The following is a 15325-nucleotide window of genomic DNA, read 5'->3' on the forward strand; positions in this document are numbered from 1 at the left end:
CCAGCAGTAAGAAATGAACAAATGATTGGAGCTGAAGACCTTAAGCGCTTGCTTTTTGCCCGTTGACCAGATCGCTAGAACTATCTGCATTATCTCTGCAGCATGGGGTTTTTATTATTTTTACCTAAAGACGTCTTTTTTGGTAATAACAAACGTGTTTTTTAAAAGAAGCCTGGTTTTTCTCAATATGCCTTTAAAGGTTTTAAAATTGTTTCATATCTGGTCAAGTTGAGGTTTTTAAGAACTTCATTTTTAATTTGTAATAAAAGTTTACAACTTGATTTTTTCAAAAAAGTCAACAAACTGCAAGCACCTGTTAATAAGGGTCTTAAATAATTTTAAAAAACTAAAAAAAGAAGCACTGAAGGACTTTATCAAAAAAATGAAAAGACAACCTATAAAATGGGACTATCCTGATGTTATACCTTCAACAATACAGAAAATACGCACACGATTGTTCAATGCAGCTTTATTTGTAATAGCAAAATCTTGGTAACTACAGAAATGCCCATATATAGGGGACCGGCTATATGACTGCGGTGTGTGTACCTGGTGGTCTCGAATGCAGCTCTAACAAAGAGAAAATCGCTAGGAACTGCTCTAGGGTAATTTCCAGGATATTGTTAAATGAAAACAACAAAGTGCAAATGAGCATATTTGTTCAAGAAAAACAGAGTTAAGAATTCAAGTAACTAATTATCTTTATCTTACACAAAACTTTCCAGAGAATTGACAAATGGCTGCTGGCCAGTACATTCTTTTATATTTAGAAGTTAGTGTAAACTTGCTACAAAACCAGGCAAGGACAGTAGGAGAAAGGAAAGTTACAAGCCCAGTTCATTTATGAACATAAATGTAAAATACTTGAAAAATAGCAAACTGAGCCAAACAATATAAAAATGATAATGATAAGATTACCATAGAAAACCAAGAATGGCTTAATGTTAGAAAGTCTGAAATGTAATTCACTACATTAACAAGTTAAAGGATTAAAGGAGAAAAAAAATGTTATCATCTCAACATATATAGAAAAAATCAATAGATATAATCCGACATAAATTAATAAAAACTCTCTTGTTATATTAGGAATGAAAGAGAACTTTCTAAACCTGATAAAGGATGCTTAGGGGAAACCTAAAACAGAGACTACCCTAAAAGGAGAAATTCAAGAAGCTTTCATTTTAAATCAGGTACCAGACAAGAACACACACTATCCTCACTTCTGTGCAACGTGCTCGAGGGACTGGCCAGCACAATGAGGCATGAAAAATGGCATAAAGTTTGAAGAGGAAAAGTTACTATTTACGGATGATAAATACTGAAAGAATACACCAAGAAATCATGAGAAACAATGGGAGAACTGAACAAGCTAACTAGTTACAGGTCAATATACAAAAGCCATTTCTCTACGTTAGCACAAAGAAAAGAATTAACTAAAAAGTTACATTATTTACAATTCCATCTTTAAAATCCAAGCCTCTGGGAATAAATATAACAAAGACATGGAAGCTCTTCCCAGAGAAAAGTTCTTAAAAATTTGTTTGAAGGGACATTAATATGATCTAGGTAGATGAGAGGCAAAACAAGGTCAAGATTAGCGGGATTAAGGAGGTACAGATAGGAAAACAGTACCTGGCTCTGGAGAGGGCTGGGAGGTGCTTGGATTTCTGCCAGGCTCTCCCTGATTGGAATACACGTGAAAGGCTAGTCACAGCCTGGCCCCCACCTTGCTCTCTTTCCCTCTCTTCTCGCAGCTGTGCCTGGTGAAACCCAGCAGGCTTCAGCCAGGACTCACCTATCATCCTGCCTGCACCATGAAGCCTGTGCTGCCTCTGCTCCTGCTGGTGCTGGGCCTCGCACTGCAGCCGGTGCCTGGGAGATTCAAGGAACGCTTTCAGAGTAAGTACTGGTCTGGGCCGGGAGACGGAAGCAGGATCTGTGGAGAGGAGAGGGTTTGAGGGCTGACAGTCTGACATGCCTTGTGGAAAAACAGTGTCATGTGCAAGAGTCCAAGCTTCATTGTTGGCAAGACGTAGGCTTGAATTCCTCTTCTGCTGCTTCCTGTGTGATCCTGGGCAAAGTGTCTGGGCCTCAGATTTTATCCTTATATTGGATATAAGGATCTCAGAATAGTTGGGAAGAGAAACAGATAACGTGAGCAGACGTAGAGCACTTTTACTAGGCCACAGGAAATGCCCAATAGGTATTAACTACCATAAATGGTATCGGTCTCATCACCCAGCTTAATCTCACCGCCCCTGGTTCCTTCACGGATCCTGGGTCCCACTTTCAAGCATCGAAACAAACAGGAAAATGAAGTTGGTAAGACTCAAGCTGGAATCTACATACACTTGGCCTTGGAGGATATTTTGGGAGGGAGGGAAAGAAGTTTTGCATTTTATTCCACATACTGAAAATCTAGAGGTGCTGAGCAATTACCCATGATTAGCATCAATGGGACAGTGGAGAGTCCACCTCAGCAACCACTGCTGCCCAGCTCTAACAAGAGTGCTTGGCCGGGCGTGGTGGCTCATGCCTGTAATCCTAGCACTCTGGGAGGCCGAGGTGGGCGGATCGTTTGAGCTCAGGAGTTCGAGACCAGCCTGAACAAGAGCGAGACCCCACCTCTACTAAAAATAGAAAGAAATTATATGGACAGCTAAAAATATATATAGAAAAAATTAGCCGGGCATGGTGGTGCATGCCTGTAGTCCCAGCTACTCGGAAGGCTGAGACAGGAGGATCGCTTGAGCCCAGGAGTTTGAGGTTGCTGTGAGCTAGGCTGATGCCACGGCACTCACTCTAGCCTGGGCAACAGAGTGAGACTCTGTCTCAAAAAAAAAAAAAAAAAGAGTGCTGACTGCAGTAACGTTGACCTTGACCAGTACCAAATGGGAGAAGAACTGTTATTCATCATACACACACTCTTCAATGGGGAGAGCATCTTCAGAATATTGGGGGCTCAGAAGAGGGAAATGTGTGGTAGGTAGCTCACGTGTCGGGGGAGGCCAGGTCCTGTTTTAGATGTTCCAGACAGGGGATGCAGGTTTCTAAGCAAGCTGCAAGAGAATGGGAGTATCCAGGGTTAATTGGGAAATCAAGGACTAGAATTTGAGGAGAGACACAAAGAGGCTTTCTGAAAGGCTGGTAAGTGCTGTGAGTGAGACTGAGACCAGATGCCCAGAAGAGGAGACAAAACTTGAGAGCCCCTTCTGAGATCTCTGGCTCACAGCCTCTTTCCTCCATGCTGTTCCACTGAACCTCAAGCTCTTCAAAGTGGGGACGGGTTCCAATTTCTTGCACTGCCCCAGTGGGCCATGGAATGGCTGAGAGGCCAGGAGTGAGTGAGTGCTGAGTACTGGTTTCTGCCCATTGTCGACAGCTTGGACCTCAGCTGCTTTCACACCATTTCTGGTGCCATTTGCTCTTACAATTATAGTCTCCACTCATTCTTCATTCCTTCCTTTCAAACCATCATGATGTCCTACAGACTCCCTTCTAAATGCAAATATCTGCAGAGCAGTGAACCAACAGGTGAGCAATAGAATGCCCCACCTTTGACTTTTGATCCCCCAAAAGGCTAAGTCACAAGGTAGAAAATTGGGGCATGGCAGGGCTTGGGGAAAGGGGTTAATGGAGCCCATCCTTAGAGTTCAGGAACAGAGAAGCGACTTTGGGTTGGGGCCTTAGGACAGCATCTCCTGGTGGAGGTGGATCTTAGCTTTCAACTGAAATACTTGGGGGTGGGGGAGAAAATAGAGTGTCAAATGAAGGTGTTTATCTTTTCTAACAACAGTAGAAAGTGGGGGCATCCTGGGGCTTTGACCGATCAGGAGATACCAAGGAAGAAGGAGAAGCTGAATCTTTGCACCCCATTCTGAAATCCCCACCCTTCTCACCATGAAAGAAGTCATTCCCAGAACTTACCTGGGAATTGGGTCCTAGCTCTCTGATCCCATACCTTTGGTTTACCGTGTGGTCTTCATCCTTTACCAAAACTTGCCTTCCACCCATTCTTCCTATACACATACAGCCCATGTTAGGCTGACCCCAGGGTAAACGATATTGCTAATGAGAGACTGTACAACTTGCTCAAGACCACACAATGAGTCAGTGCAGAATGAATGCACAAACCTCTTTCTTGCTTACCACGCATGCCATTCATACCCCTGAAATGGACCCAACTAGGGTCTATGGGGACTTGGCATCTGGCCCGCAAGGATGGTAAATGACCCAAGGGTGCAGGGTTCTGCCAAACTCTGTCCTTGATCAAATATCCAAGCCCCAGTTCCTGCTCAGAACTCAGAGGAAATCAGCAGGTAAGGACAAAGTCTGATCCCACCTCCCTTGGACCACGCAAGGGAGATAGGGTGGCAGGTATCCTAGCAGTTCTGGGACCACACAAGGGAAATAGGGTGGCAGGTATCCTAGCAGTTCTGGGACCACACAGGGAGATAGGGTGGCAGGTATCCTAGCAGTTCCCTGGGCTTTCTGAGTTCCGAATGTTACTCCAGCCTGTTGTTCAGACCCTTCTCTTACCTGTTCTGTGTTTCAGGGTATATCTTGGAACCTCCACCCTGCAGATCGGAACCTGAAAACTGTACCTACTTGTGTAACCTGCAGGAAGAGTGCAAGGAAGGACTTCAGTGCTGTTCTTCCTTCTGTGGGATAGTCTGTTCATCAAACAAATTTTAAAAGCTCAAAAAGTAAGGGACTTCTCATGCCCAGTCCTGATCCTAGAGATGCTGGTGGGAGACCAAGAGAGGAGTCTCTTACTAGCCACTATGGTAGATTGATTTCTCTCTCTCTCTCTCTCTCTCTCTCTCTCCCCCCCACCCCCCGCCCCTTTCTCTCACTTTCTCTCACTCGCTCTCTCTTCTTTCTCTCCCTTTCTCTCTCTCTTTGTCTTTCTCGCTCTCTCTCTTCTGTCCCCCCTCATTGCCATGTTGCCAACATTCTCTTTCTCCTTACCAAGGATAACGTCCCTGAAAGTCCCGATGAGAAGAGCTCTCCTCCAATTCTGAACTACATAGTCCTTGTCTCCCCATCACCACATGCACGAATCTCTGACTCACTCTGCCTCTCTGAATACACCCACAAATGCCTCCATCCACATACCTTCCCCTGTCCCCGATTCCCCCTTTGTCCACAGGCCTGGGACACTATAAATGCGGCTGAAAGTGTAACCAAAATTCCGAAGCAAAATTTGTTCTCTGTTTTTACTTCCTTTCGCCAGATACCATCCTTGGCCCCCAAGGGTTCCTGGGCTCTGGAGACCCAGCCCAAGCGGAGTTTTAGTTAACTCCCAGGCATTAGCACTAACCCTGAGCACTCCCAGAGTAGAGAAAGGACATCGAGATGCTGTTGAGACCTATGGTTTCTAATTGCCTTTTGCAACTATGTCTTTCTATGACCTTGAGTAAAACAATTCCCCTCTTTTTCACTTTCTTGTTCTCATGAATAATTTCCTGCTTCACAAGGCCCAAATGAAGTCTCAAAAGACCCATAGCAGGAGACTCAGCCAGTGATCTTACTGAGGGAAGCCTAGCTGTCTTGTTCTCTGCTGATTCCCTTCCCTGAGCAGAATGCTCAACACGTAAGACAGGGGGCCGAGTGACTAAGTATGGGCCCAGAGCCAAATACCTGGGCTCAACTCCTGGTTCTACCACTCCTTAGCAACATAACCTGAGACAAGTTAATTAACCTCTCTCTGAGCATCTTCTTCCTCATCTTTAAGCCTGGAGCAATAATCGTGAAATTAAATTAGATGGTCCATGTAAGCTTTAAAACATTGTCTGCCACATAATAATTGTTCAGTAAATATTAGTGATTAGACAGCCACTTCTCTCGCAAGAGCCTGGCCTTGCAATTCAATTCCACATCTTTCAAGGCTCTATTTGGAATGCAGACACACAAATACGACTCTTCGTTGTCCCTGAGTTCTTTGAGGTTCTTCCTGGCAGGAGAACTAGCTTCACAGTCTAGTTTTAATGGTGGAAATAATGGAAAGTAAAAATTATACCTCCAAAAAGAAAACTTCACTAGATAATATTTGAAAATAGTTTTCTTCTGCAGGATCAAACCCCAGGGCTCAGGCACCATGCCTGACAACTGAGACATGTTTCCCTGAGCATTTTGTAGGTGCAAGAGTTTGGCCTTCCACTGTGAGATCTCCCAGGAATGCTCACTTTCCTCCTCTAGCCTCGCCAGGGCCACCGACATTCCCACAAGGTCAGAATAACCTCTTGTCATCCAGATGCTGCCTCCTCCTCCATCCTCCTCCTCCAAGGGCTTTCTTTGCACTCTGTGGGGCAGGCTGCAGTCCAGTGTGAGTTCTGCAACACAGAATGACCTAAGGAGGCAGAGTCATGGCCCAAGGGGAACAGGAGGCGCTCAGATCTGAGGCTTTGCCAGGGAACAGGCTCTTCCAGCTTCCAGGTTGACAGCATCCTGGGTAGGGAGTCGAGCTGAGCCCTTCACGCTCTGTGTGGCTTGGTCAACTAGCTCACTGTACCTCTCTGAGATAGTCAACTCCCGCATGTGAAAGACGAAGACAACATCCACGCCTTGGGGTATTGCAAGGCTAACACGGGGCCACATGAAAGGAAGACTTTGGTCACTGCAAAGACTCTGCAAAGGTTAGATGCTGCCAGCAACTCACTTACGATGTCACTCTTTCTGGGTTCCAGGTTTTTTTCTCTTAAAAAAGGGGGGGATCATCTTTGTCATTTTACTGATGTTACAAGAATGGTGAACAAAATGGAGTCCCTTGTAACTCCATCACCAAAACAAATATAGTATTCATAATTGGGTGGATTTTGTTTCAGGGTGTTTGGAAAAAATAATTAGGAGTTTACAGTCTTCTAGGGGTCCTTTTGACATTACCAGAGTTTCCAAATTAAAATGATGCTATTTCAGCACAGTCCTTTTATTAACCCTACACAAAAGAGTGTGATAAGTGGTAGCAGGCGGATGCCAGTGGAGCAGTTTAGGTGCATGAGCGCGGCTTTCAGCCTTGCTCAGGCCCTGGAGAGCCCACCATGCTCACTTCCTGCTGCACCTTGGATATAACTGAGTGCTCCTGCCACCCACCAGCTGTCAAGCAATGCATCAGCATTGTTAGATAATCCAGGACCCATGCAGCAGGAAGACACTGAGGCCATAGTAAGAACCCAGGTGTTAGATCCAGGTGAGAGGCTAACTAAAGGTGGCTGGTGCAACTGTATTTTTATTGCAGTGTGAGGGTTAAATGGCTGGGAGGTATATAAGCCTTCGGAAGCTCCATCCCAATGCTTTGCCTAAACAGGCAGGACTTCATCTTGGACAGGCAGAAAAACACTGTGTCTTCTACGGGAATAGGCACCCCCACTCCTGTTATTTTCCGGTAGGCTTAACTGAGACCGCACCATTCATGGAGCACATTAACAGTAATGTCTGTTAGATCTGTGTGCCAGAGTGTTTGTCCGCCTGAGCTTGCAGCCTGTCCTCTGCAAACTGGCTCCCCTGGACTGACCCCTGGTGTTGGCTGGGAGGGTCAGGTGAGTAGGAGATGGGCATGCTAGGGAGGGCCTAAGAAAATGCTGAACTTGTCCCTAGCGCATGCAGCACTGAGCTCTCCATGGCCTCCTGGAACGTGGCCTTGCCACAGTCTCCCACCTAAATCTTGGGCTCTGGAGGGTGTGGTCAAGGGCTTCCAACTTTTTAACATGAACTGACATTTTAGGTTATGACAGACTTCCTCTTGTTTAGTCCTCACAACAACCATAAAACCTGGTTCGCAGACAAGGAACGTGAGGGCCAGGGAGTTGAGAAATATGCTCAGCACAGCCAGCTGGTAAACACTGGAGGTGGACTCCAAACCCAAGCCTTGGCCTGCCCGAGAAGTTTTCTTCTCCCAGAAGGATCTCCACTTGGGCAGCTCCACTCACTTCTGCTGAGTGGGGTTTCACCCTTTCCTGTTTCCACCAAATTTTTCCACTGATGCACTTTCCCCTGCTTACAACTCAGGCCTCATAACTCCTCGTTCCCCTTCATACTTAGAAACCAGCCCCACTAAACTTGGTCTCTCTCCAAGGCCCCATGCACCCTCTCCCCTCTACACCCCTGCTTTTCTCTCTGCCCTGAATGTCTTTTCCCACATTTCTGATGAGTTCCCACCCCTGCTTCAAGGTTCATATTAAATTAAAAACTGTGGAATCTTCACTAATTCACTCCAGACAGAATTGGACACTCTCCTTGTCTTTTCACAGTGCCCTGTCTTTCCCCTATTACAACCTTTATCACCCTGTCCTGCAATTGTTCAAGTTAGTATTTTCCCTGCCTAGAGGATGAATCCCATCACAGCAGGCGCTGTGTCTGACTTCTTTGCTAGAGAACCCTAGCACCTAGTGCCATGCCTTACACATAGTGAGGACACAATTCAGACTTTTCAAATAGGGACAAGAAGAGACTGGCAATGAGTTGATTAATCCTAACATTTAATGAGTTGTTTTACAACGAAAATCTTCACCAAACAGTCCAGAGTCCTAGCTACTCTGGGACTCAGTCCAGCTCTGCCTTGCTGGCCTGGTGACACTAGGCATCTCCTAAGTCCTCAGAACCACAGTCTGTCCATCTGTAAAATGGAGATGAAGAATATCTAACTCTCAGGTGTGTCATAAAGACAAAATGAGATGATACGTGCAAAACACATACAAGGTTGCTGGCAGAGAGTCTAAGAAGAATGTTATTATTATTATCCATGGCTTGTCAATTCTTCCCTTGTCCAAAAATCTTGTCTTATGAAGGGATCACGGTGTACAGTCTACCTGGTTGGTTGGTTGGTTGGTTTTTAATTTCCCTGGCTTCCGTATAAATTAACTCAAGTTAATTAAGACAAGTGCAGTGTTTTCTGATCTTCAAAATATCTTCCTAAGAGGGAACAAGGCATAGTTACGGAAAGTACTGCATCGTTGAGAAATAGTGTACTCCTCAACTCTCTGACCTTCAGGTTCTTTGTCTGTGAATCTCATCCTTGATTAAACTTCATGATGAAGGATCAGCTAATTTAACAGAGATCTCAATTCCTCTACTAAACCTCTAGCAATTGTGGAAGGCTTCACTTCCCTCTGCAGATCCCATGTGAATGTCACTGACTTGGAAAGTTGTAGTCACCTAGTCCCATAAGGCTACTTTTCTTCCAGTTGCACCCCGTCTAAATGAACTTTTCCCAAGATTAATTTATCACAAGTCCGTGTCCTATGCCTCTCTTCTATGGCACACCTCTAATCTGGCTAACTCCCTGGCAACCCCTGACCCAGAGAAGGAAGTACCGTTCAAAAAAATCTGCAGGTTCCTTTTCCACCAGAAACTGATCAGATATGGTTCAAGTTGATCTGAGTGAGGCAGATCTCTCCATATAGGTCGGTCCATTCAAACCACAGCCATCGCAGTTTCAGTAATCTGAGTTCGATCTTCCCAATACTGAAGGTCCTGATCATAAGAGGCTATTGAAATGTAAATTTATATTAATTACAATAAAATAAAATATTCAATCAGTTCCTCTGTCTTACTAGTCATTTCAAGTGTTCAATAACCACATGTGGCTAGTCGATACCATATTACACATCATAAATATAGAATATTTCCATCATCACAGAAAGTTCTAATGGAAAACAGTGCTTTCAGCTATATAAAGCTGATATCTAATTAATGATGGGTAATAAAAGATCACGACGATAGAGAGCACCTTCTGTGACAACCTCATGTTAGACTTCAGGAAGAGTTTCATGGGGCTATTTCTTTTAAGAGTCACTAGGCATAGGCTGACAACACACAATTGAGTGACAGTAGTTCTGTAGAGGTCCAACATGATGTAATCTATGGATATGCTTAAAGAATCCAGAAGAATAAATGGACCTCCCTTCACCTAGTCCCACAATATACTTTTCTTCCAATTGTACTCCCTCTAAATGAAACCTAAAGACAGCAGAAAAAAAACAAAATAGGAAGAAGAACAGAAATTACTAAAATAGAAAACATACAATAGAGAAGACTCTAAGAGAAGTTGTTTTTTGAAATGAGTGATCAAGAAAAAAGAAGGCCGGGCGCGGTGGCTCACGCCTGTAATCCTAGCACTCTGGGAGGCCGAGGCGGGTGGATCGCTCAAGGTCAGGAGTTCGAGACCAGCCTGAGCAAGAGCGAGACCCCGTCTCTACTAAAAATAGAAAGAAATTATATGGACAACTAAAAATATATATATAGAAAAATTAGCCGGACATAGTGGCGCATGTCTGTAGTCCCAGCACTCGGGAGGCTGAGGCAGTAGGATCGCTTAAGCCCAGGAGTTTGAGGTTGCTGTGAGCTAGGCTGACGCCACGGCACTCACTCTAGCCTGGGCAACAAAATGAGACTCTGTCTCAAAAAAAAAAAAGAAAAAGAAAAAGAAAAAAGAAGAAAAACACACCAAATAAATAATACCAAGGAGGAAAAGGGTCAGCACTAAAGATTATATAGATATCAAAGATGTCATAAAATCTTATCTTTAACAACTTTATGTAAACAAATGTAAATATCAGAAGAAATGAACAAATTTCTAGAACCAAAACTGACCACCAAAACCAAAAAATATTGGACAGGCACGGTGGCTCACACCTATAATCTTAGCACCCTGGGAGGCCAAGACAGGAGGATTGCTTGAGATCAGGAGTTCAAGACCAGCCTCAGCAAGAGCAAGACCCCCATCTCTACTAAAAATTGGGCAGGCATGCTGATGTGTGCCTGGTAGTCCCAGCTACTTGGGAGGCTGAGGCAGGAGGATCACTTGAGCTCAGCAGTTTGAGGTTGCTGTGAGCTAGGCTGACGACACTACACTCTAGCCCAGGTGACAGAGCAAGACTCTGTCTCAAAAATAAATAAACAAACAAACAAACAAACAAGTGGAATTACATCAAACTAAAAAGTTTCTGCAAAACAAAGGAAACAACAAAATGAAAATGCAACTGATGGAATGTGAGAAAATATTTGTAAATGATATATTTGATAAAGGGTTAATATATAAAATATATATGGAGCTCCTACAACTCAATAGAAAAAAAACAAATAACTCAATTAAAAAATGAAATGGGAAAAGGATCTGGATAGATGTTTTTTCAAAGAAGACATACAAATGGGACAGGCCTGGTGGCTCACGCCTGTAATCTTAGCACTCTGGGAGGCCGAGGCGGGAGGATGGCTTGAGCTCAGGAGTTCAAGACCAGCCTGAGCAAGAGCAAGACCCCGTCTCTACTAAAAATAGAAAGAAATTATCTGGACAACTAAAAATATATATAAAAAATTAGCTGGGCATGATGGCGCATGCCTATAGTCCCAGCTACTTGGGAGGCTGAGGCAGGAGGATCACTTGAGCCCAGGAGTTTGAGGTTGCTGTGAGCTAGGCTGACGCCACGGCACTCACTCTAGCTTGGGCAACAAAGCGAGACTCTGTCTCAAAAAAAAAAAAAAAGACATACAAATGGACAGCAGACAGCAGATATATGCAAAGATGTTCAGCATCATGAATCATCAGGGAAATGCAAATCAAAGCCATCTAAGATATCACATCATACCTGTTATTATCAAAAAGTCAAAAGAAGTGTTGGTGAGGATATAGAGAAAAGGGACCCCTTTCATACTGTTGATAGGAATGCAAAATATTCCAGCCACTCAAAGCTTTTATCCAGCATGCACACCTGACCACCCATAGGAGAATTCATACTGGAGAGAAACCCTACAAATGTGAATGATGTGGCAAAGCCTTTACCCAGTGCTCTTACCTTACTCTACATGACATAATTCATACCTCAGAAAAATTCCACGAATGTAAACAATGTGGCACATACTTTATAACTGTTCACATATTACTTGACAGGACAGGAGTCATACTGGATAAAAGTGGTATAAATGTAAAGACTGTTGGAACACCTTCCACAAAATAAAAGTCTTAGAGTGCACCATGGTATTGATACAGGGAAAAAATTAGAAGTATAAAGACTGGTGCAATACATTTACTTATATCGCAGATCTTAATTGTTGTACACAGATTTCATACTGGAGGGTAAACCCCTAACAATTTTTTTAAACTGTATTGAACTTCACAGAATTTGGACTGGAGAGAAGCCCTACAAATAAAATAAATGTGGAAAACTATTTGTTCAAAAAATATGCCTTTGCAAACAGCATTAATATGAAAAGATATATTAGAGATACAAGAAATATGAAAAAATTTAATCATAAATTAAGTCTAAATAAGCATCAGAGGATTTAGAGTAGAAAGCATGAAGGCACTAACACTTTCAGACATTAAAGCAGAGAGTTGATTATGAAGAATAATCCAAAGTTAAAATAGATAATTTATTTGTATGTAGGCTTACATAGAGCAGAAGGTCGATTTTTGGAGGGTTATAATTACACTCAAATTATGCTATTTTGCATTGAAATGATTTTAGATGGTTTAAAAATTAAATATTGATGTAGTTCAACACTCAAATCACTTGCTACTATGCTTTCATTCCTATTCTTTCTGTGAAAGGATGTGGCCAACTTTTGCTGCATCAGAGCTATGCAAGAACTTTCTAAATTATGTAGACATCATTTTTGTACTCTGGGAAGGAATATAAAGGACACCAAGATGTAATATTCAGTAAGAAAATCTAAGTGGAGAGGCTCTTTGTGATCCAGCCAGAACACTGTTTTAAGTAATCTGTATGGTTGGTTTTTCATGTAATATTCTGCTGAGGACATTTTCAACTTTAGCAGTAAATTGTTTTACCAATTGTATATTAAGTAATAGAACAAAGTAGATTTTGAAATGCTGTTACTAAGACTATGTGTGATCTTAATTTGTTTTAATAAAAGAAAATTGTTTTTAATGTGTTAAAAAAAAAAAAAAATATTCCAGCCACTATGGAAAATAGTATGGACATTCCTTTAAAAATTAAAAATAGAACTACCATATGATCCAGTAATCCCACTTCTGGATATTTATCCAAAATTACTGAAATCAGGATCTCAACAAGATATTAGCAATTCAATATTTGTTGCATCACTATTAACAATAGCCAAGATGTAAAACAATCTACATGTACACAGACATATGAATACATTTTTTTAAATGTGGTATATTCATTCAATGGAATACTATTCAGCCTTTAAAAATAAGAAAATTCTGCAATATGGAACAACACAGATGAACCTTGAGGGCATTACACTAAGTAAAAAAAGCCAATCATAGAAACATAAATACTTCATGATTCCACTTATATGAGGAATCTAAAATAGTCAAATTAATAGAATCAACAGTGGAATGGTGGTTGTCAGGGGCTGGGTTGGGGGGAAATAGGAGTTACTAATCAATGGGCATAAAGTTTCAGTCAAGCAAGATAAATGAGCTCCAGAGATCTATACAACATTGTACCTATAGTCAACGACAATGTATGATACACTTAAAAATACATTAGAGGGTAGACCTCATGTTAAGTGCCTTTACCATAATAAAGTAAAATTTGAAAAAAGAAGGAATAGGAAGCCTGAAAAATAAACCATTATATAAGTTTACTAAATGGTAAAAATCCCCCAAAGCAGAAAACACTAAATCCACATAGTTGTAGAAAAGTTCAATCAAATCTTCAAGGAACAAACCATTTCAATCTTACATAAAATCATCCAGAGACTAGAAATGACTATTTCTCAATTCAATCTTTGAGGCCATATGGTCTGAGTGCTCAACCAAATGAAAATTACTGGCCAATCTGACTCACAAATTAGATGTAAAAGTCATACACAGCATATTAGCAAACTATACTTAGTAGTATATAAAAAGATTTTACACCATAGGCAACTTTGTTCCAGAAATGCAAGAGTAAAAATGAGAAAAATCTATAAATATAATTTACCCAATATTAAATTAAAGAAGATAACCATATGATTATCTCAACATATGGAAAAATATTTTTATAAAATTAAAGGCCTACTTATGATATTTTTAAATTTTAGCCCACTGAGAATATAAGGGAATATCCTTAACAAGATAAAGTGTAACTATTAAAATCCTATAGTATACATCATTCTTAAAGGTGAAACTATTAAAAGCATCCTTTAAGGCCTACAAAAAAAGGACATGGATGACCACCACACTGCTTCTATTCCACAATCTGCTAAATAAAGACCCTAGCTAGAGCAATAAGTTAAAAATATAAATTTAAAGCATTCCTAATTGCAAAAGAAGGCACAAAACTATCATTAGTCAAAGATGATAATTATTTCTATTTTCAAAGGCAAAAGGAACCGCATACAAATTATTGGAAATAGCAAGAGAGTATAGGAATGTGGCTGGATATAATATTAATATATAATATATATTGTATTTTTGTACAACAGAAGAAAAACAGAAAGAAATATAATGTTTAAAGATATAATTTGTAACATTAAAATATAAATAATATTCTAATACCTACATGAGAAATATGAACCTTTCTTGAAAGATAATAATGCAGATCAAAATAGGTGGAAAACTATATACCAAAAACAATATTATGAGGATGTCATTTTTCTTAAACTGATCTATAGATCCAATGCAATTCAAATCAATATCCAAAATAGGTCTTCTGAAGAACTTGACAAGCTGACTCTAAAATTTACATGAAAATACAAAATCCTAAAATAATACAAAGTTCAAGAGATTAACTGTGACTTTGGAGCAGGATATCCAGTGAAGTGACATAAAGAGCCCAGAAACAATCCCACATATATAAGCAAAGTTACTTTATGATTGAATAAAAGAGGAATTTATTAATAAATACGTCTGGGACTATTGAAAAATGAAAAAGGGGCCAGGTGTGGTGGCTCATGCCCAAAATCCTAGCACTTTGGGAGGCCAAGGTGGGAGGATTACTTGAGGCCAGGAGTTCAAGACCAGCTTGGGCAACATAGGAAAACCCCATCTCCAAAAATATGGAAAAAAATTATCCAGGCTTGGTGGCATGCACCTGCAGTCCTAGCTACTCCAGTGGCTGAGGAGGGAGGGTCACTTGAGCCCAGGAGTTCAAGGTTATGATGAGCATGACCGTGCCACTACACTCCACCCTGGGTGACAGAGTGAGGCGAGACCTTGTTTCCAAAAAAAGGAAAAAGAAAAGAAAAATGAAAAAGGAGCCTTACTTCATACCTTGCCAAAAAAAATAAACATCAGGTTGTTTTAGGATGTAAATGTGGGCCAAAATTTCAAAACCTTTAGAACACAGCAGAGCCAAGGTGCCCCCATGTTCATAGATAGTATGACACAGTGTAATTAAGAACATAAACTGTGAAG

The 15325-nt window shown here is 41.4% G+C and overlaps 1 protein-coding gene across 1 annotated transcript; it reads left to right on the forward strand.

The window, feature by feature from the left end:
* Window positions 1-1814: 1814 nt before the first annotated feature.
* Window positions 1815-4695, forward strand: WFDC13 (WAP four-disulfide core domain 13). Its single transcript, XM_069495778.1, has 2 exons — window positions 1815-1899; window positions 4556-4695. The coding sequence occupies exons 1-2, from the start codon at window positions 1815-1817 to the stop codon at window positions 4693-4695; spliced, it is 225 nt and encodes a 74-aa protein (XP_069351879.1).
* Window positions 4696-15325: the final 10630 nt, after the last annotated feature.

Source organism: Eulemur rufifrons, chromosome 20, assembly GCF_041146395.1.
Source record: "Eulemur rufifrons isolate Redbay chromosome 20, OSU_ERuf_1, whole genome shotgun sequence".
Lineage (NCBI taxonomy): Eukaryota > Metazoa > Chordata > Mammalia > Primates > Lemuridae > Eulemur > Eulemur rufifrons.

Excerpts from the sequence above, each read along its gene's own strand:
- WFDC13 (XM_069495778.1), top strand. The coding sequence starts at position 1,815 with ATGAAGCCTGTGCTGCCTCTGCTCCTGCTGGTGCTGGGCCTCGCACTG. Across the intron at positions 1,900-4,555 it reads ATTCAAGGAACGCTTTCAGA|GGTATATCTTGGAACCTCCA; the intron begins GTAAGTACTGGT and ends TCTGTGTTTCAG.